Source organism: Bufo gargarizans, chromosome 4 (assembly GCF_014858855.1).
Source record: "Bufo gargarizans isolate SCDJY-AF-19 chromosome 4, ASM1485885v1, whole genome shotgun sequence".
NCBI lineage: Eukaryota > Metazoa > Chordata > Amphibia > Anura > Bufonidae > Bufo > Bufo gargarizans.
This window is the reverse complement of record NC_058083.1, coordinates 454517359-454540387: the sequence shown is the minus strand read 5'-3', so window position 1 is coordinate 454540387 and position 23029 is coordinate 454517359. Positions and strand designations below refer to the sequence as shown.

The following is a 23029-nucleotide window of genomic DNA, read 5'->3' as shown; positions in this document are numbered from 1 at the left end:
AGAGCCCTAAGATAAGCATGGTCCTCACTGGAGTGAACTAGCGCATTTTTTTTATTTTTTGCAACTTTTTAAATTGTTCCAATAGTAAATGTGTCTAGAGATTCATCTACATAAGAAAACACGTCCACTTTCATAAAACTGGCGAGCATAGTGCAGAGCAGGAGAAACTCGCAAATTTGTGCGCAGTTTTAGCGTTTGCTCATTTTCTTGCGACTTTTTCACTCCATTATTCTGACTTGAGCTAATGATAAATCTGGCCACATGTCTTATTGGTCTGGAGAAAAATTACAAATTTCTTCCTGCCATTATTTGCTGGTTCATTTAGCGTTACCCAGGGTGCACCCCATATCGTACCGTCGCTTCACTAGACAGGTACATATCAGCTCAGCTGGCCAATGTCACATTGCTCATACCCCACCCACATTTAATCGCAATACAATCCGATCTTATAACGTGAACATTAAATATAATATTTCCACCTTCTAACAAATACTTTTTGCTGTGTTTTGGATGATATCTATTAATAATCCTTGTATTTCCTAAATTTTGTAATACATGTTTGCATCTTTATCCTGCAGCGCATGTTGAAGAAGGGTTATGACCGGACCCGGAAGCAGGCCGAGAAGAGGGCGATTGTCGTGGGGGTCGTCAAGGCCTTACAAAAAAAATTTGGGCGGACCCACGACGAAATGCAAATAGTAAAAAAATGGTCTGACCTGAAAAGGAGGCACCCGGACTGGGTCAAAGAGCACAGTCAGAGAGTCTGCCCTGGTACTTTTTTATTTTATTTTTTTTTTATCACCCGTTACAAATTATTACTTATTTTTACTTGTTGTGAAACATAGCAAATCATCCCTTTACCTCATATATCTCTATCTCGCTGTGTGTGTGTGTGTGTGTGTGTATATATATATATAATAAAATATATATATATATATATATATATATATATATATATATATATTTATCCACACAGTGCGGTAGTGATGTATGATGTAACCGGCTGATTTTGTACTTTGCGCACACACACACACACACACACACACACACACACACATAATAATAAATATACAGGGAGTGCAGAATTATTAGGCAAGTTGTATTTTTGAGGATTAATTTTATTATTGAACAACAACCATGTTCTCAATGAACCCCAAAAACTCATTAATATCAAAGCTGAATATTTTTGGAAGTAGTTTTTAGTTTGCTTTTAGTTTTAGCTATTTTAGGGGGATATCTGTGTGTGCAGGTGACTATTACTGTGCATAATTATTAGGCAACTTAACAAAAAACAAATATATACCCATTTCAATTATTTATTTTTACCAGTGAAACCAATATAACATCTCAACATTCACAAATATACATTTCTGACATTCAAAAACAAAACAAAAACAAATCAGTGACCAATATAGCCACCTTTCTTTGCAAGGACACTCAGAAGCCGCCATCCATGGATTCTGTCAGTGTTTTGATCTGTTCACCATCCACATTGCGTGCAGCAGCAACCACAGCCTCCCAGACACTGTTCAGAGAGGTGTACTGTTTTCCCTCCTTGTAAATCTCACATTTGATGATGGACCACAGGTTCTCAATGGGGTTCAGATCAGGTCAACAAGGAGGCCATGTCATTAGATTTTCTTCTTTTATACCCTTTCTTGCCAGCCACGCTGTGGAGTACTTGGACGCATGTGATGGAGCATTGTCCTGCATGAAAATCATGTTTTTCTTGAAGGATGCAGACTTCTTCCTGTACCACTGCTTGAAGAAGGTGTCTTCCAGAAACTGGCAGTAGGACTGGGAGTTGAGCTTGACTCCATCCTCAACCCGAAAAGGCCCCACAAGCTCATCTTTGATGATACCAGCCCAAACCAGTACTCCACCTCCACCTTGCTGGCGTCTGAGTCGGACTGGAGCTCTCTGCCCTTTACCAATCCAGCCACGGGCCCATCCATCTGGCCCATCAAGACTCACTCTCATTTCATCAGTCCATAAAACCTTAGAAAAATCAGTCTTGAGATATTTCTTGGCCCAGTCTTGACGTTTCAGCTTGTGTGTCTTGTTCAGTGGTGGTCGTCTTTCAGCCTTTCTTACCTTGGCCATGTCTCTGAGTATTGCACACCTTGTGCTTTTGGGCACTCCAGTGATGTTGCAGCTCTGAAATATGGCCAAACTGGTGGCAAGTGGCATCTTGGCAGCTGCACGCTTGACTTTTCTCAGTTCATGGGCAGTTATTTTGCGCCTTGGTTTTTCCACACGCTTCTTGCGACCCTGTTGACTATTTTGAATGAAACGCTAGATTGTTCGATGATCACGCTTCAGAAGCTTTGCAATTTTAAGAGTGCTGCATCCCTCTGCAAGATATCTCACTATTTTTGACTTTTCTGAGCCTGTCAAGTCCTTCTTTTGACCCATTTTGCCAAAGGAAAGGAAGTTGCCTAATAATTATGCACACCTGATATAGGGTGTTGATGTCATTAGACCACACCCCTTCTCATTACAGAGATGCACATCACCTAATATGCTTAATTGGTAGTAGGCTTTCGAGCCTATACAGCTTGGAGTAAGACAACATGCATAAAGAGGAGGATGTGGTCAAAATACTCATTTGCCTAATAATTCTGCACGTAGTGTGTGTGTGTGTGTGTATATCTAGATAAACAGCAATCATCAATCTGTATTAGGGCTGTTTCACACGAGCAGATGCCGTGCGTGACATCCGCTACGTGAATGACAGCCAAGACCCGATTCACAAGTGCTCAATTTCATAATTTATTTTTCTGAACTGACTTGAGGACCCATTCATCTCTAAGGGGGCCGCACGATGTGCGTCCCGTCTCCAGAAAAGCGGACCCGCACTTCTGGGTCCACATTTCAGTTCTTTTTGCACTAAATATAACTTCGTCTTTTATGATGTCTGATTAGATATTCATCATTGTTGTAATAAGTACCCTAGACAGGTACATATCAGCTCAGCTGGCCAATATCCGATTGATCAGACCCCACATACAATCGCAATACAATCCGATCTTATAACATGAACATTAAATATAATATTTACACCTTCTAATAAATACTTTTTGCTGTATTTCTGATGATATTTATTAATAATCCTTGTATTATTGTCCTCAATTGAGGCCAAGAATAGTCATATTATATTATTGACATTGACGTGCGGTCTTAAATGCGTCACGCACATTGCCGGTGTCTTTTTTTTTTTTTGTGTGGGTGGATATGAAAAAGACATTCCGGACGTTTAAATTGAGCCTAAATCCAAATGTTGTGTGATTTCAGGGCTTCCAGCGCCAACGGTCCGCCGCCGTCTAACCACGGCGGATTTGGATGTAGTGGAGGTCTCCACAGAGGAGGATGAGCAGGCGGGCCCCTCCCACAGTCCTCGAGGTGCCACCAACCCACCTGATGTGGGGATTGTTGTGGAGGTGTCTGACGAGCCCGGACCCTCTCAAGGGCCAAAAACGTCTGGCCCAGCTCCTGCTGAGGAGGATACCACCACCCCAGCTCCTGAGGAAGAGGATCAGGCGCTGGTTACCACCCCGCACCAGGAGGGTAAATATGTGCACACATCATTGTAATTATGTATACATCACATATTTAGAAACATTAACCCTCAATACCCAATGCCCATTTCTACTTTAACGCTAATTAAACATTTTTCTTAAATGTTAAACGGTATCTATGTTTGTGCTAATAACTTTAAAACGAGTTTACTGTTCACGGGCATAGTTCTATCTTATCGTTACACATTGTACTTCATGACAGTGGTAAAACATAGTCAAAATTTTAATGGCATCTTTGTTAACGAAGTAACTAATCTAAAAAAATATTAGAAATAAAATGATATAATCAAAATTAAAATTTCAAATGATACTACAATATAGATTAATAGAGATTAAATAAATGTATAAGTTTACAATCGCCATATGCCTATATCATGTTTATATAATTTATTAACAGAAATATAATTAACAATAACAGTTTGGTTATGCAGTCACTTTTTGAGGCCTACATAGTGTCAGCGACAAATAAATAACCCCATTTCAGAAACCACACACCCTCTATTTAATCCAAATTTATCCTATAAAGTCTGTTAACGATTTAATTGTCCAACGGTAATCTATTAAAATGTTAAAAAAATTAAAATAATTTGAACAAATTATAAATTACGAACTATTTTATTTGAAAACATTGTAGTGTTTAAATCATAAAAAAATCTTAAACGTATTACAAACAATATGTATATTTACAAACAGTTGTGCACAAAACCCTTAACTTTGGTCGCACAGCAGGCTTCAGACTGCAAGTAGCACAATATGGCTTTAGGCTAAAGGATTTAAATTAATGGTAATTGGAAGCTATGTCGCATGTTAAGAGAAGACGCCCTTATGTGACCCTAGAGTTGAAAACAAAAAAAAGTTATTTAATTAGGCAAACTACACCCCTCAATGAATATGCTAAGCAATTAGATCAATCCGCAATTTTACATAATGAGCCAACGATTGTCTTCTAGAAAAAACCGTTCAAATTGACAAAAAAAAAATAATGAATTTACACACATTTTTTTTTTATTAAATAAGTGGTTACAGGACTAAATGCACCCCAGTGCAGTTCCACTTTTAGCATATAATTCACCTGAACACCACCACATATGTGAATTTATTTAATTGGCTGTAGAGTTGTAACAGCCAATATCAGCGCTTGCAGGGGAACAAAACACTGGTGTCCCCTGCTTCACCTCTAAGGCGACAGGTGCTGTCGTACAGTCTTTTTTAGCATTTGTCACCTCCACATGACACCTACTTACCCCCCCCCCCCCCCCCCTTCAGCTACGTAGCAGCAATGCTTATGTCTTTGAAATACGTCCAATAGGAGAGATCTAGACAGCAGGTGTTTGACAAATACCTGAAAAGGCCTTATTTTATATAATTGGCTAGCTGCTCTGGACTAGTAGATCGGCTATTAGACCACGGTTAATGAGCAATTTTGTCCCCAGGGCAAATATTTTATATTTGGCACAAAAATAGTACGGAGCAATTTTGAAAGTCATGAAACACTGCACCCTACAATTATATAGCAGGTGATGAAGATCATAAAATTAACAATAATAATGGGACAACAAAAACCACAGTAATATCAAACAACAGACATGCACAATAACTCTTTAATCTACATAAACTAACATTATATAACACAACAAATTATCTTTAAAACTACTAAAATGTCACTAAATAATCTAATATAGAACTACATTTATTATGGTATACTTTAAAAATGACACTCAAATTCTCTGCACTTAACTACATACCACACAAAATTCAATAAATGACTTATTGTTAATTGATATATTTATCTCTTGTGTTTTCATAACAGTAATAAAGAAAATTTCAGCTAAAATTGCTCTAATGCAAAAGAGGCATGGGAAAATCAGGCAATTAAGAGCCCTCATTCAAAAATCCCAAAGAATGCTGCAGGAATTTGAATGCCAATATGGGGAGGACCTAAAGGAGCTCGCAAGCCTGCAGGAAGAACTGCAAAAGTTCCCTTAATTTTATTCTAATTTTTTTGTTATTAAAAAAGTTTTCTTAAGTTATATTGATTCCATACTTTTTTTTTTCTATAAGGTTATGTTTTTGTATAATTTTAACTGCAGACTTATCAGTAAAGGAGCCTTTAGTCCACGTTGAAAGTCAGCAGGGTTCGGACAGACAACAGCAGTAAGTACATCTTAATAGTGTAGTGTTTTATTATAAGGTATATACATAACAAATCAACTTGATCAGGACAGCAGCAGCAGTTATAGCTAATGTTATATTCTGAGGCATACAAGTCAGCTTCATCTGGACAGCAGCCGTTGGTAAAGTTAACATTGTAGGTTGATTTGTAAATTGAAAAAATCAACTTTATCAGGACAGCTGATGGTGTTGTATAAGAACTTCACATAGCTACAAAGGACAAACAACTAGCTTGACATAACTCTGTATGATCATGACAGACAGCATCTGCAGCTGGTAGATATTAACGGTCGAGTATAATCTCATCCTAACTCAGCAGGACATGCTGCAGCGGGTAATGTGTATTCTCAAAAGGCTGAATGCTAACTCGCCATGATCAGAACAGACCGCAGCAGAATCCACAGTAGCTATATATTAACAGTGGATTATACGGCCTACACATAACTCTCAATAATCAGGACAATAAGAAGTCAATGCTAACGGTGGAGTATAATGACTACAGAGAATTCTGAAGTATCAGGCCAAGATCAGCATGCAGTAGGTAAGTTAAAGTAGTATTCTAATTACTACACAAAGTTTGGCATAACTAAGCAGTACTAGAGAGTGTCAAGTTATTTTATTTCAGCAGACAAAAATTTTTAACAGATGGGGATGTGGAAGACCGATTATAAAAGTATAAAAAAACAGATTGAACCCCCAAGTACAGCATGTGTATTCATCGCTTACATATACAATGTTGTCCTAATAAAATAAACTATCTAGATCAAAAAATTATAACAGTTCATTATTATTATATTTTATTGAAAAGGCCAATATAACATTGTACAAGGATAAACCAGGTGGTTGACGAAGTAAAAAAGCCATTGTCTATTCAAGATCTTCTCAAGGTTTTGTCTGAAACCTTAGATAACATTTATTGCTAGTATATTAGATAAGAGAAAGAAGTGAGTGATTCGATTTTTGTATGGAATACTAGTGCCATCTAGTGTTAGGGTAAAATACTAGAGGGAGGTTATATTGATTATAAAGTGAGGTCACTAGTTAATGATAAAACTTGGCCAAGCCCTTTCTAAGATAGGATAAAAAGATGGTATGGGCTGACAGAAGGGATCGATCTCTAGAGCTCTCTAGCTCTCTCTCTCTGAACATCATCAAAAGACCAGATCCAGCCCTGACCACCTTTTCAGTCATTGGAGGCAGCCATCTTAGAACCATTGAAACTGATTTTTGGTAGCTGACATTTTGGTATAGTATAACCTTACCTATATTTTATAGGATAATTAATTTAATATAATACATATCTATCTATCTCTCTCTCTCTCTCTATATATATATATATATATATATATTCAATTAACCATACTTTGTGTATAGTATCTGTTTTGGAATAAGATGGGGGTGTACCTGCAGCATCATCCTGAAAATTAATCCAATACAGGGATATTGAAAATATACTAGTGAAAGCACGGTATTATCTCCAAGGAACTGAATTCAGTTCTAGACCAGTATGGTTGATAATATATATATATCTTTATATAGATAAAAGATAAACCAGATTTGGGTTTAAACAAACATTTGTCGACTGAGAGAAATCAAGTACTAAATTGATTTTAAATATAATTGAGGGGTATTATTATAAGAAGGCATAGACTGTCGGAATATTTATGCTGTCTCCGAGTCAGTTTAAAGATCTTCAGGAACCAGAAGCCATAATTGTTGCTCCTACCAGAGAGCTGATCAATCAGATTTACCTAGATGCTTGGAAATTTGCATACGGAACTGTCGTTCGTCCAGTTGTAATCTATGGAGGAACACAAACGTCTAATTCACTGCGCCAGATATTTCAAGGCTGCAACATCCTTTGTGCGACACCTGGGAGGTTACTGGACGTTATTAACAAGGAGAAGATTGGGTTGAGCCAAGTGAAATACCTTGTTCTGTATGAAGCTGATTGTATGCTGGACATGGGTTTTATGGAAGATGTAAGAAAATTGTTGTCAAGTCAAGGAATGCTCTGAAGACACCCCAGTAGCAGGACAGAACCTCCTGGGAGAAACCCACAGTCCTTCAACAGACAAGTAAGGAAATCCCATGGAAAGATAAGTAACCCTGATGGGCAGATGCATTAGAAAATAAAGCAAGCATCTAATACCTGAGGAAGATATATTTTACCAAGGATTTAAGCCACCCTTTAGGCATCCGGGCCTTGGGATAGAAAGCCAGACAGGAGTTCTAGAAAGGACAGTGTACATTGATTCTGAGGAAAGGTACAACCTGTCTCTGAGTGCATTGTGAATTTACCCTCTGCGTATAACCAAGACCTAGAATCTGTTACGGTTTCGTGACTCATTGTGGCCGCGGCGGTCGCAGTTCGTCACAGGCTAAACTGCTGGAACTTTTACAACTCATAGGCCATGAGCGCACAATGGTTTTTGTGAAAAACAAAAAGATGGCGGATTTAATTGCAACATTTCTTTGTCAATAAAAAATCCCCTGCACAAGCATTCACGGGGACAGAGAGCAAAGAGAGCGGGAGAATGCTCTGGGCGACTTCCGCTCTGGACAGTGTCCTGTGATTGTTGCCACGTCTGTTGCTGCCAGAGGATTAGATATCGAGAACGTCCTTCATGTGATAAATTTTGACATCCCTGGCGATGTTGACGAATATGTTCACAGGATCGGCCGAACCGGACGCTGCGGCAACACTGGAAAAGCCATTTCTTTTTTTAATAAGATTGGTGATGACGAGCAAAAAATTGTCCGTGGACTAGTGAAAGTTTTAACCGATGCTCACCAGGAGGTACCTTGTGCCGGCATACATAATTCCTCTGGGTAGCCATCTTATATGCTTCTGGCATATGTAAAAAAACTGTGAACTCTCATCTTCCTGAAGCCGGGGTCACCTATGATATAGATGGACACTTTTATTACCACTACTCTGTGATGCCGGCTATAAAAGGTCATAAAGGCTATACCAGGCCCAGCTCATCCTGTCCTTTTAAGATACACCCCGGTCACGTGAGGTCTCTGTGTGTGCGCAGACTCTGTCACAGACCACTAGGTCACAGCTCAGGGATCCGGAGCAATCGAATCCATAGTTCGTGACAGTACCTGCTTGGCTTGAAGAGATGGCGTTCAGTGCCCATGGCATGCCAACATTTAGTTCACAGCCAAGCAAATTTGCTTCAGTGGATAGCAGGAAGAGAGGTGACTTCCAGGAGGACAACGGTTACAGCAATGCTGGCATTTCACAACCTGCAGCGCGGGCGGCAGCGGAGGAGGACGAAGATTGGGGCTAGTCGGACGTGGTTAAGCAGATGAGACATTCTTACAGATTCAGTTTTACATGAAACAATATGTTGTATGTTTGTAAAAATGAGAATTTTGTTTATCGCACTCCAGTATTTAAGGTAGTAATTTGCCGTTAGGAAATTTACTTATTTTGGTTCATTGTAAATGGCTGCTCTGAAAACTTTAGAGCACTAAATTAAAGTTTTCTTTACTTTGAAAAAAAAAGACCGTAATTTATAATAGAAAATTATTGTTTAACGCACATTAATTAACCTTTGTGTGAACACACTATTACCTTTCAAATGTATTATTGAACAAAACTTTAGATTACAAAATACAAATCTACATTCAAAATGTATAATAAATATATATAGAGTATCAACCAAATTTTAACAAAAAATAAATTTATACTTTTGAAAAAGTATCTTTATATAAAAAAAGTATCAAATTATCCATACTGTGATCCAAATTTCAACCTCAATAATACAATATTGCATATTAAAGTTTTCTTCAGTTATATTAGTTCCATTATTCTAAAAATTTTGAAACATCAAATGTGTCTGAAAAAAACCCAAAAAAAAACAATTGATGAGTCAGCAAAGAAATAACTAGCATGATTCTGATATAGTGTCCGTTTGTTAAACTGGACATGTTGGAGCATAGCTTCCTCAAAAAAGACATCAACATGTGATGCAATGAGTAGAATCACTCACAAAATGGTGACATGGCTTCAAGATTATTATTCTGTCAGCAGGTAATTTTGAAAGATTAAAGTCTATTATATTACACTAGCATGTGAAAATAATCATTATATAATTGTCAAGAAGTAAGATTACATTTAAATGTATATATCTATATATACATGTGGCAATAACGCTCCATTACCAAAACCGGATTACCACACGGATGAGTATAACGCCAGTAACACCCAACCATGTAGAGAGGTCAACACGGAAGCCAGGCATCCTTTCCAGGACAACCGACAACACCATGTTAGAACCTAAGTCCGCATTAAAATAATAAATAAAACAAAAAGCTTTTATTAGGTTTATCAATCAGTCTTGTACAATGTTAAGTGCACAAAACCTTTTGAAAATGGAAGCCCACATGCGGTCCCCACCTTGCTAAAGTAAGAACCACAACATGGACGCCAACAACCCAATTAAAGCAAAATTAAAATTTTTAAAATAAAATAAAACAAAATAAATTATTTTGGTGAATGAAGCGTAAAACCACATGAATGTATTAAACGAAAACATTTTTATTCTATCTATATTCCAATCAAATTCTTGACAATATACGATGAATAGTGCACATTCGCAAATATTAAACATGAACACCATTTTATGAAAATAATAATACTCAATACTTGTCATATTACAAGGGCTAATAAGTGGTCCATGCTGGTTCTCCTTTGCATGATCTTGAAAAAAAAAATTCCACAGTTAGATTTTAATAATTTAGTATATTTCAGACACATTACTTGGCAGCATTAGGCCAGACAGTAGCAGTAAAATAGTAACGCAACAGTAGAAGGCATACAAATCAAAGGGCCAAACAATTAAGGATAACTACTGAAACTACCATTAAAACAGAAAAATCTGTTGTCTAAAGGCCACACATAGCTAAACTAAACTCTGCAGGAACAGGGCAGACAAAAGCAGGTAAATGTAAACACCATAGTAAAAGGTCTACACCAAGTTCGCCTAACCCTGCAGGATAGGCAGCATCATAATTTAATCTTAAAATTGGAGAATAAAGAGTAATTACAAATACATGTTCAGGACAGACAGATGCAGCATCAACTAGATGGAATTTTGAAATGGTTGAGCATAAGGTCTACACATAACTTGGCACAACTCAGTAGGAAATGCATAATCAACATTTAAATATAATGATGTAGTGTAAGGACTAAACAAAAATCAGCCTGATCAGTAAATTCAATAGCAGCATCAACAGGATGGAAGATGGAAAATGTCTAGTAAAAGGCCTAAACATAGCTCCGAATAACATATCAGGATAGTCAGCAGCACGTTCAAAGTTGGCAGCAGCAATGAGTACTGCTGAATGGCAAACCAACAGGCCATGGTAAGCCCATAACTTAAAAAAAATGCAACTCTGACAGCAGCAGGTATTCAGTGTGCTGAGGAAATTTGATGACATGCATGATAATTAAAAAATTTGGCATTCTAGAATGATTATTTTGATTATATTAAGATTTTGCTTCATAAATAAAAATGTATAATATATAAATAAGTAAATATATAAATAAATATTTAAAAATAAAATAAAAAACAACGTAGTTTTGGAGGGAGAGACAAGGAGAGGGATGGACAAGGGACCCTTCAACGGCCTGAACCGACAGCGGGGGCCAAGAAGTCACTGCCGATCCAGGACTCGTTCATTTTAATGAATGTAAGTCTGTCCACTGAGTCTGTGGACAGACGGGTCCGCTTGTCCGTGACCACCCCACCTGCCGCGCTAAATGTCCGCTCAGACAGTACGCTGGAGGGTGGGCAAGATAGTAACTCCAGCGCATACTGAGCGAGCTCGCGGCAGGTGTCCAGCCTGGCAACCCAGTACTCCATGGGGTCGTCGGTGCTCATGCTGTCGGAAGCACCAACGGACCCCATGTAGTCTGCCACCATGCGGGCCAGCCGCTGGTGGTGACTGCTGCTGCTGCTGCTGGTGGTACTGGGTCGCGCAGACTGGTAGAACGACCGCATCTCACCCATAAGGTCACCTGCTCGGCTGGTGCTGCTGGGGCCAGCCACCTGCTGGGTGAGATGGGCGGGGAGAACTAGAGCGTGAGGCCGAGGGTTGGCCTGCTCCAGACGCTTGATCAGACAGGCCCGCAGTTGATCCATACGGGCCTGTCTACGGCTGGCTGGGATGAACTGCTCCAGTTTCCCCTTGCAGCGAGGGTCTAAAAGGGTGGCCAACCAATAATCTTCCCTCTCCTTGATTCTCTTGATCCGGGGGTCCCTTCGGAGGCATCGCAGCATGTGGGCAGCCATAGGGAAGAGGACAGCCCGCTGTGACTGTTCATGGCTGCCCAGGACCATGACTTCTTGGTCCTCCTGCTGCTGTTGCTGCTGCTCCCGTTCGGAGCTGCCCCACCCCCGGACTAACGGTGCCCCCAACACCGTCTCTCCCTCCTGACCAGGCCCAGACTGCTGGACGTCTACAAATTCTTCCTCCTCCTCCTCGTCTTGGGCCTGGTCTTGTTGGAGCATTGCTGCCTCCTCTTGCTCCAACAAGGCACTCTCCCCAGCCTCGAGCAGGCGATCTAGTGTCCTGTCCAGCAGGAACACTAAGGGGAGCATGTCGTTGAGGCCGACATGCTCCCCGCTGACCATCTTGGTCGCCTGCTCGAATGGAGCCAACACGTGGCAGACCTGCTGTATCTGCCCCCACTCCGCATTAGTGATGTATGGGAGTGGTTGTGCTGGCCCTGGAGTGCCTTGGTCCAGCAGGTATTCCCTCACCGCCCTTCGCTGCTCCCACAACCTCTCCAGCATGTGGAGGGTGGAGTTCCACCGCGTCACACTGTCCACAATCAGCCTGTGAGGTGGCAGGCTGTTGTCCTGCTGTAGTTTGGACAGGGACGCGGCAGCAGTTGGGGAGCGTCTAAAGTGGCTGGCGAATCCTCCGTACCCTTGGCACAATGTCACTCAACCCTTCGTATGTCCGGAGGAATTTCTGCACAACTAGGTTGAGGACATGTGCCATGCAGGGCACGTGTGTCAGACTGCCAGCTTGGAGGGCGGCGAGGAGGTTGCTGCCGTTGTCACAGACAACCATACCTGCCTGGAGCCTTCGGGGTGTCAGCCACTTCTGGACCTGATCCTGTAGTGCGGCCAGAACGTCAGGTCCAGTGTGTCTCCGTTCCCCTAAGCTCACAAGCTGGAGCACGGCCTGGCAGCGGACGTGCACCACACTCGCGTAGCTACGGGGACGCTTGCTGGGGGGCTCAGCAGTGGTGGAGACAGTGGCTTGTGGGGGGAGAGCAGCAGTTCTCCCCTGGACACCCCGGGGCGGCACCACAAACTCAGATGCCGCCGTTCCCTCCCCGGCGCCTCGGAGGGAAACCCAATGGGCAGTAAAACTGATATAGCGTCCCTGCCCATGCCTGCTGGTCCAAGCATCCATTGTCAGATGCACCCTGTCACTGACAGCATGATCCAGCGACAGGGATACCTTCTGCACAATGTGCTGGTGTAGGGCAGGGACGCCAGTCCTGGCAAAGAAATGGCGGCTGGGGACACGCCATCTGGGTTGTGCCTGCTCCAACATCTGCCGGAATGGATTGCTGTCCACAAGATTGAAGGGCAGCAGATGTTGGGCGATAACCCTTGCCAGGAGCCCATTGAGTGAACGCACTTGTCGGTCCCCTGGGGCATAGGGCGCGGTGCGTTCGAAAAGGTCAGCAACCGTGGGCTGGCGCCGGACGGCAGTGGAGGACATAGAGGAGGGTGCGGTGGAGGCAGAGGTCTGGCTGCCGGTACCAGTACCTCTAGGAGAGGGAGCGGGGGAGTGGGAACGCCTTGTTAGAAGTGGTTGGGGTGGCTGCAGAACAGTGGCAGGAGCTGCTGTCCCCTGCACACTGCTGGTGGCGCCACTGCTATGACCACCCCGCATCTGTTCCCACTCCCGCCAGTGGTTGACTCGTAAGTGCTGGGTGAGGGCAGTGGTACCCAGCCGAGCCGCAGACCTCCCTCTACTCACCCTGGCATGGCACAGATTACAAATGCCAATTGTGGCATCATCTACTGCCAGGGTGAAGTAAGCCCAAACAGGCGACTTACGTACCACCCTCCTGTCAGATGGGGCGGTGCTGACTTGCGCCTGCTCGGGCTCGATGCGGACAGGTGGATCTGGCTGCTGCTGCCTCCTCCTATTGCCATTACCAGTGGAGCCCCTGACGCTGGGCTCACTGGCAACCTGTCGCACCATTTGTCTCTGGTGCCTACCTTCCTCTTCATCAGTGCTGCTGATTCCTGACAAGGGAGGTGGCACCCATTCTCTGTCACCCTCCTCTTCATCCCCCGATATGTCAGACACAGGGCCAACCAGTGGTGCACTGAGGGGAACAGCAGACGTGGGGCCCCTGACCTGGCTCCTCTGTCCCCTCGCTGACGCCTGGGTCTGACTAGGTGTCGGGTTTCGCTGGCTGAAACCGCCCGCACCTGTTGGAAGGGATGTCACTGGGGTGCATACAGGTGGTACCCCCTCCATCTCCTCCTCCATCCCTTCCATAAGGTCCTGACCCTCAGGACTGAAGTGCAAATCAGCCTCCTGCATTACCTCCCCCAAGGTGTCCCTCTCACTGTCGTTGTCAAACAGGAGCAGGGACGATTCTTGGGGGCTGGGGGTTGGTCCTACAGGAGACGAAGTGCAGCTGCTGCTCGGAGCCGGGGCAGAGGACTCTGTGGCACTGGCTTGTGCCACGAGAGACACAACTTCCTCGGCATCCTGAGAGGAAATTCTCCTGCTGCCAGTGGCAAAAAAATCCCGAATAAGGCGGACGCCCCTGACACCTGTGTCCGCACCTCGGTGGGTAGAGGAGCGGCCCCGTGCTGGCAGCTGTCCAGCACTGGGACCAACTACTCTCCTACCCCTGCCGCTCGATCGTGAAGACCTCATTATTATTTTTTTTTTATTTATACCAAAATTAAATTATATGATTTAGGGAACAAGTTTATTGGGATGGGGACTGTCGCACAATAAAGAAAACCAAATTTATATATGGTAAATCAACGTAAATATATATTTTATTTTAAACTAACAAAGGACGTAGACACTGACAATACACCGAATAACCAGTAAAAGAAAAAAAAAGAAAACTAATAAACTTTTTTTTGTCTTTTTTTTTTTTAACTAACAAAGGACGTAGACACTGACGCGGACAAAAAACACGGAATAACCAGAAAAAGAAAAACACTAAAACTAATAAACTTTTTTTTGTCTTTTTTTTTTTTTATCTAACAAAGGACGTAGACACTGACGCGGACAAAAAACACGGAATAACCAGAAAAAGAAAAACACTAAAACTAATAAACTTTTTTTTGTCTTTTTTTTTTTTATCAAACAAAGGACGTAGACACTGACGCGGACAAAAAACACGGAATAACCAGAAAAAGAAAAACACTAAAACTAATCTATTCACTAACCTAAATAATTATATTTCTCCTAACTAGGCCCTACACTGTACCCTGCACTAGAAACTATCAGCTAATCTATTCACTAACCTAAATAAATGATTATATTTCTCCTAACTCTGTACCCTAATCTTTATCCTATCAGCTACACTATTACCTAACCTAAATAAATGATTATTTTTCTCTAACTAGGCCCTACACTGCACCCTGCACTAGAAACTATCGGCTACACTAATCTAGATAAATGATTATTTTTCTCCTAACTCTGTACCCTAATCTTTATCCTATCAGCTACACTAACCTACCCTATCTAAAACTATGAGATTAAATCGTTTTACAATTTGCTTTTAAAAAAGCAAAGCACTGCACAGTTCCAAGATCCTCTCTCAATCACCACCACATGAAACTGCACAAAATGGCTGCCGTGACAAAATCTTATATAGTAATGGGGTGGGCAACTTTCTGATTGGTTGCTAGGGATGTTGCTAACCTGTTGGACTCCTTCTCATTGGCCCACAATCTAAAATGAGGGAGGGATTAGTGTCCTCACAAAGTGCCGATATTCGCATGTGCGCTAATAAAATCGCCTCACGAAGATTCGCAGCTCAATTCAATCACTAATGTAAGAATGCAAAGCCCTTTGCCTCTGTTCTGGGAAAAGTGCCGATATTCGCATGTGCGCTAATAAAATCGCCTTACGAAGATTCGCAACTCAATCACTTTCTAGGCACTGTGAGTAAGATCTGAGCTTTTGGACTTTTGGGAATCAATCGAGATACAGTGGGGGGTGATGACAGTAGTTGACAGAGTACAGATCAATGTCATCTGTAAGGTGGAAAGTAAAATAAAAAATACGAATATTCGTAAATCGAATTTTACGAAGTTCTACGTATTCGCGAATATGGTGCTATACTATATGAATGCACAGGCCTTTGCCTCTGTTCTGGGGACAAGTGTAGATATTCGCATTTGCGTTAATAAAATCGCCTCACGAAGATTCGCAGCTCAATTCAATCTCTAATGTAATGCAAAGCCCTGTGCCTCTGTTCTGGGACAAGTGCCGATATTCGCCTGTGCGCTAATAAAATCGCCTTACAAAGATTCGCGCCTCAATCACTTTCTAGGCAATGTAAGATCTGAGCTTTTGGACTTTTGTGAATCAATCTAGATACAGTGGGGGGTGATGACAGTAGTTGACAGAGTACAGATCAATGTCATCTGTAAGGTGGAAAGTAAAATAAAAAATACGAATATTCGTAAATCGAATTTTACGAAGTTCTACGTATTCGCGAATATGGTGCTATACTATATGAATGCACAGGCCTTTGCCTCTCTGTTCTGGGGACAAGTGTAGATATTCGCATGTGCGCTAATAAAATCGCCTTACGAAGATTCGCAACTCAATTCAATCACTAATGTATGAATGCAAAGCCCTTTGCCTCTGTTCTGGGACAAGTGCCGATATTCGCCTGTGCGCTAATAAAATCGCCTTACAAAGATTCGCGCCTCAATCACTTTCTAGGCAATGTGAGTAAGATCTGAGCTTTTGGACTTTTGGGAATCAATCGAGATACAGTGGGGGGTGATGACAGTAGTTGACAGAGTACAGATCAATGTAATCTGTAAGGTGGAAACTAAAATAAAAAATACGAATATTCGTAAATCGAATTTTACGAAGTTCTACGTATTCGCGAATATGGTGCTATACTATATGAATGCACAGGCCTTTGCCTCTCTGTTCTGGGGACAAGTGTAGATATTCGCATGTGCGTTAATAAAATCGCCTCACGAAGATTCGCAGCTCAATTCAATCACTAATGTAAGAATGCAAAGCCCTTTGCCTCTGTTCTGGGACAAGTGTAGATATTCGCATGTGCGCTAATAAAATCGCCTTACGAATATTCGCGCCTCAATCACTTTCTAGGCAATGTAAGATCTGAGCTTTTGGACTTTTGGGAATCAATCGAGAAACAGTGGGGGGTGATGACAGTAGTTGACAGAGTACAGATCAATGTCATCTGTAAGGTGGAAAGTAAAATAAAAAATACGAATATTCGTAAATCGAATTTTACGAAGTTCTACGTATTCGCGAATATGGTGCTATACTATATGAATGCACAGGCCTTTGCCTCTCTGTTCTGGGGACAAGTGTAGATATTCGCATGTGCGTTAATAAAATCGCCTCACGAAGATTCGCAGCTCAATTCAATCACTAATGTAAGAATGCAAAGCCCTTTGCCTCTGTTCTGGGACAAGTGTAGATATTCGCATGTGCGCTAATAAAATCGCCTTACGAATATTCGCGCCTCAATCACTTTCTAGGCAATGTAAGATCTGAGCTTTTGGACTTTTGGGAATCAATCGAGAAACAGTGGGGGGTGATGACAGTAGTTGACAGAGTACAGATCAATGTCATCTGTAAGGTGGAAAGTAAAATAAAAAATACGAATATTCGTAAATCGAATTTTACGAAGTTCTACGTATTCGCGAATATGGTGCTATACTATATGAATGCACAGGCCTTTGCCTCTCTGTTCTGGGGACAAGTGTAGATATTCGCATGTGCGTTAATAAAATCGCCTCACGAAGATTCGCAGCTCAATTCAATCACTAATGTAAGAATGCAAAGCCCTTTGCCTCTGTTCTGGGACAAGTGTAGATATTCGCATGTGCGCTAATAAAATCGCCTTACGAAGATTCGCAACCAATTCACTAATGTATGAATGCAAAGCCCTTTGCCTATGTTCTGGGACGTGCCGATATTCGCATGTGCGCTAATAAAATCGCCTTACGAAGATTCGCGCCTCAATCACTTTCTAGGCAATGTGAGTAAGATCTGAGCTGTTGGACCTTTGGGAAACAATCAATTATACTGAATATGTACTGTAATTTTGTGGAAAAAAAAAACAAAAAACGAATATTCGTTTTTACGAATATATAGCACTATATTCGAAATATTCGCGAAATCGCGAAGTTGCGATATTCGCGAAAAAAATTCGCTTTTCGAATATTCGCGCTCAACACTATTGCTGGGTGACATGAACCCCCTTTTGCCGTGAATGAACCCCTGCTGTGCCTGGGTAACAGGGGCCTAAATCTCTCAAAATCCTCTGTTCTATTGCTGGGTGATATGAACCCCCTTTTGCCGTGAATGAACCCCTGCTGTGCCTGGGTGACAGGGGCCTAAATCTCTCAAAATCCTCTGTTCTATTGCTAGGTGACAAGAACCCACTTTTGCCTTGAATTAACCCCTGCTGTGCCTGGGTGACATGTGCCTAAATCACTCAAAATCCTCTATTCTATTGCTGGGTGACAAGAACCCACTTTTGCCGTGAATGAACCCCTGCTGTGCCTGGGTGACATGGGCCTAAATCTCTCAAAATCATCTGTTCTATTGCTGGGTGACAAGAACCCACTTTTGCAGTTAATGAACCCCTGCTGTACCTGGGTGACAGGGGCCTAAATCTCTCAAAATCCTCTGTTCTATTGCTGGGTGACATGAACCCCCTTTTGCCGTGAATGAACCCCTGCTGTGCCTGGGTGACAGGGGCCTAAATCTCTCAAAATCCTCTGTTCTATTGCTGGGTGACAAGAACCCCCTTTTGTAGTGAATGAACCCCTGCTGTGCCTGAGTAACATGGGCCTAAATCTCTCAAAATCCTCTGTTCTATTGCTGGGTGACAAGAACCCCCTTTTGCCATGAATGAACCCCTGCTGTGCCTGGGTGACAGGGGCCTAAATCTCTCAAAATCCTCTGTTCTATTGCTGGGTGACATGAACCCCCTTTTGCCGTGAATGAACCCCTGCTGTGCCTGGGTGACAGGGGCCTAAATCTCTCAAAATCCTCTGTTCTATTGCTAGGTGACAAGAACCCACTTTTGCCATGAATTAACCCCTGCTGTGCCTGGGTGACATGTGCCTAAATCACTTAAAATCCTCTATTCTATTGCTGGGTGAAATGAACCCCCTTTGCCATGAATGAACCCCTGCTGTGCCTGGGTGACAGGGGCCTAAATCTCTCAAAATCCTCTGTTCTATTGCTGGGTGACATGAACCCCCTTTTGCCGTGAATGAACCCCTGCTGTGCCTGAGTAACATGGGCCTAAATCTCTCAAAATCTTCTGTTCTATTGCTGGGTGACAAAAACCCCCTTTTGCCATGAATGAACCCCTGCTGCAATGGCGGATCCAGAGCCTGGTCTCGGGAGGGGCACTTTCAGATTATTTTCTGTCCGCCGCCACAAAACAATGGTGCTTATAGAACAGACTCCGCAGTGTAGGCTACACGTGTATAACAAACATATTTCACATGAAAACCTACAGTTACTTAGCTTGGCCCTTGGGGATCTCGGACGCCACTTCCACACTTTGGCTGGGGGCTCGGCGGAGCTGATGTTCTGTTTTATCCTAATCAGAAAGATTTCATAATAAGGATTTGGAGAAGGGGCAGAGGGATAGCAGAGCAGGGAGAGGCCGGTGCTGCTACTAGGGGGTCATACCATGGGGGAGTAATAAAGCCCACTATAATGCCCCCCCCCCCCAGTAGTAATAATTCTCCTTATAATGTGACAGTGCAAAAAATACCCCCTTGTAATGTACCCCGTTGAGCTAATGTCCCCAGAGTGCCCCCATAATGTGCCAGTATAAAATACCCCTATATAGTGCCCATAGTAAATGACCCCATAGTTCTCCACACCCTCCTTCCTCCTAGTGCCCCCCATAATGTACCAGTATAAAATGCTCCAGTAGATGCCCTCAGTGTCCCCCATAATTTGCAACTATAAAATACCCCTTCTTAGTGCCCCCGGTAGATGACCCCATAGTACTCCTCTCCCCCTTCCCCATAGTACCCACCATAATGTGTCCCAGTATAAAATTGTACTGTACAGAGAGCCCATATAAAATACCCCTTCTTTGTGGCCTCAGTAGATGCCCCTATAGTGCCCCCAATCATGTGCCAGTATTAACAGCCCCCCCCTGCCAGTAATAATAGCCCCCTATGCCAGTAATAGCAGCCCCCAGTAATAACAGCCCCCCTTTGCCAGTAATAACAGCCCCCCTTTGCCAGTAATAGCAGCCCCCAGTAATAACAGCCCCCCTTTGCCAGTAATAACAGCCCCCAGTAATAACAGCCCCCCTTTGCCAGTAATAACAGCCCCCAGTAATAACAGCCCCCCTTTGCCAGTAATAACAGCCCCCAGTAATAACAGCCCCCCTTTGCCAGTAATAACAGCCCCCCCCTTTGCCAGTAATAAAAGCCCCCCCTTTGCCAGTAATAACAACCCCCCCTTTGCCAATAATAACAGACCCCCGCCGCCAGTAATAACAGCCCCCAGGTGCCAGTAATAACAGCCCCCCGCCGCCAGTAATAACAGCCCCCAGGTGCCAGTAATAACAGCCCCCCCTTTGCCAGTAATAACAGCCCCCCGCCAGTAATAACAGCCCCCCCGCCAGTAAAAGTATAGTATATAATAAAATAAAAAAACACACATACTTACCTCCATGTCAGCGATGCGATGCAGGCCTCTTCTGGCCTGTGTCCCATGCTGCATGGCTCAGGCGGCGCGATGACGTCATCGCGCCCCTGCGCCGGCCTCTGATAGGCTGCAGACACTAGGCAGGCCGGCAGCCTATCAGAGGAAGGGAAAGGGACACGCCTCTCCCTCCCCTACCGCAGCACAGGCAGGCATCTGTATCGCTGTCCTGAGGATGGCGATACAGATGACTGGAGATGAGCACTTCCACAATGGAAGCGCTCATCTCCCTGTGCCCAGCCGCCGCCGCCCGCCGCCAGCTCGGGGGGGGGGGGGGGCAATTGCCCCCCCCCCCCTGGATCCGCCACTGCCACTGCCTGTGCCTGGGTGACAGGAGCCTGAATCTCTCAAAATCCTCTGTTCTATTGCTGGGTGACAAGAACCCACTTTTGCCGTGAATGAACCCCTGCTGTGCCTGGGTGACATGGGCCTAAATCTCTCAAAATCTTCTGTTCTATTGCTAGGTGACATGAACACCCTTTTGCAGTGAATGAACCTCTGCTGTACCTGGGTGACAGGGGCCTAAAACTCTCAAAATCCTCTGTTCTATTGCTGGGTGACAAGAACCCACTTTTAACATGAATTAACCCCTGCTGTGCCTGGGTGACATGTGCCTAAATCTCTCAAAATCCTCTGTTCTATTGCTGGGTGACAAGAACCTACTTTTGCCGTGAATGAACCCCTGCTGTGCCTGGGTGACATGGGCCTAAATCTCTCAAAATCTTCTGTTCTATTGCTAGGTGACATGAACACCCTTTTGCAGTGAATGAACCTCTGCTGTACCTGGGTGACAGGGGCCTAAAACTCTCAAAATCCTCTGTTCTATTGCTGGGTGACAAGAACCCACTTTTAACATGAATTAACCCCTGCTGTGCCTGGGTGACATGTGCCTAAATCTCTCAAAATCCTCTGTTCTATTGCTGGGTGACAAGAACCACCTTTTGCAGTGAATGAACCTCTTTTGTACCTGGGTGACAGGGGCCTAAATCTCTCAAAATCCTCTGTTCTATTGCTAGGTGACAAGAACCTACTTTTGCCGTGAATGAACCCCTGCTGTGCCTGGGTGACAGGGGCCCAAATCTCTCAAAATCCTCTGTTCTATTGCTGGGTGACAAGAACCACCTTTTGCCGTCAATGAACCCCTACTGTGCCTGGGTGACAGGGGCCTAAATCTCTCAAAATACTCTGTTCTATTGCTGGGTGACATGAACCCCCTTTTGCCATGAATGAACTCCTGCTGTACCTGGGTGACAGGGGCCTAAATCTCTCAAAATCTTCTGTTCTATTGCTGGGTGACATGACCCCCCTTTTGCCGTGAATGAACCCCTGCTGTACCTGGGTGACAGGGGCCTAAATCTCTCAAAATCCTCTGTTCTATTGCTGGGTGACAAGAACCACCTTTTGCCGTCAATGAACCCCTACTGTGCCTGGGTGACAGGGGCCTAAATCTCTCAAAATACTCTGTTCTATTGCTGGGTGACATGAACCCCCTTTTGCCATGAATGAACTCCTGCTGTACCTGGGTGACAGGGGCCTAAATCTCTCAAAATCTTCTGTTCTATTGCTGGGTGACATGACCCCCCTTTTGCCGTGAATGAACCCCTGCTGTACCTGGGTGACAGGGGCCTAAATCTCTCAAAATCCTCTGTTCTATTGCTGGGTGACAAGAACCCACTTTTGCCGTGAATGAACCCCTGCTGTGCCTGGGTGACAGGGGCCTAAATCTCTCAAAATCCTCTGTTCTATTGCTGGGTGACAAGAACCCACTTTTGCCGTGAATGAACCCCTGCTGTGCCTGGGTGACAAGGGCCTAAATCTCTCAAAATCCTCTGTTCTATTGCTGGGTGACAAGAACCACCTTTTGCAGTGAATGAACCCCTGCTGTGCCTGGGTGACAGGGGCCTAAATCTCTCAAAATCCTCTGTTCTATTGCTGGGTGACATGAACCCCCTTTTGCCGTGAATGAACCCCTGCTGTGCCTGGGTGACATGGGCCTCGTTCTCTCAAAATCCTCTGTTCTATTGCTGGGTGACAAGAACCCCCTTTTGCTGTGAATGAACCCCTGCTCTGCATTGCTGACAGGGAACTAAATTTAGTGAAAACATCTGTTACTGATTGGAAGATGTGCGACTACAAGCGCACGCTGAAGAGGTCGCCAACGCAGCTGGGGCACCGCCAGCACCTGAGAAGGCAGGGTTAGCATGGCCAAAATGTGGAAAAGCTTTGTCAGCCTTGGAGAGCATTATCACAGGCCGCAGCCAATGTGGACAAGCTTACGTTTATTAAAATGAACC

General features: G+C 43.5%; 1 protein-coding gene and 1 pseudogene across 1 annotated transcript; both read left to right on the top strand.

Moving 5' to 3' along the window:
* Positions 1-484: 484 nt before the first annotated feature.
* Positions 485-5564, top strand: LOC122935489. The gene is made up of 3 exons (XM_044291252.1): positions 485-771; positions 3295-3567; positions 5389-5564. Exons 1-3 carry the CDS (start codon positions 582-584, stop codon positions 5562-5564), a joined length of 639 nt encoding a protein of 212 aa, XP_044147187.1. The 5' UTR covers positions 485-581.
* A 1850-nt stretch (positions 5565-7414) lies between these two features.
* Positions 7415-9237, top strand: LOC122935488 (annotated as a pseudogene).
* Positions 9238-23029: the final 13792 nt, after the last annotated feature.

Excerpts from the sequence above, each read along its gene's own strand:
- LOC122935489 (XM_044291252.1), top strand. The coding sequence starts at position 582 with ATGTTGAAGAAGGGTTATGACCGGACCCGGAAGCAGGCCGAGAAGAGG. Across the intron at positions 772-3,294 it reads CAGTCAGAGAGTCTGCCCTG|GGCTTCCAGCGCCAACGGTC; the intron begins GTACTTTTTTAT and ends GTGTGATTTCAG. Across the intron at positions 3,568-5,388 it reads TACCACCCCGCACCAGGAGG|TAATAAAGAAAATTTCAGCT; the intron begins GTAAATATGTGC and ends TTTTCATAACAG.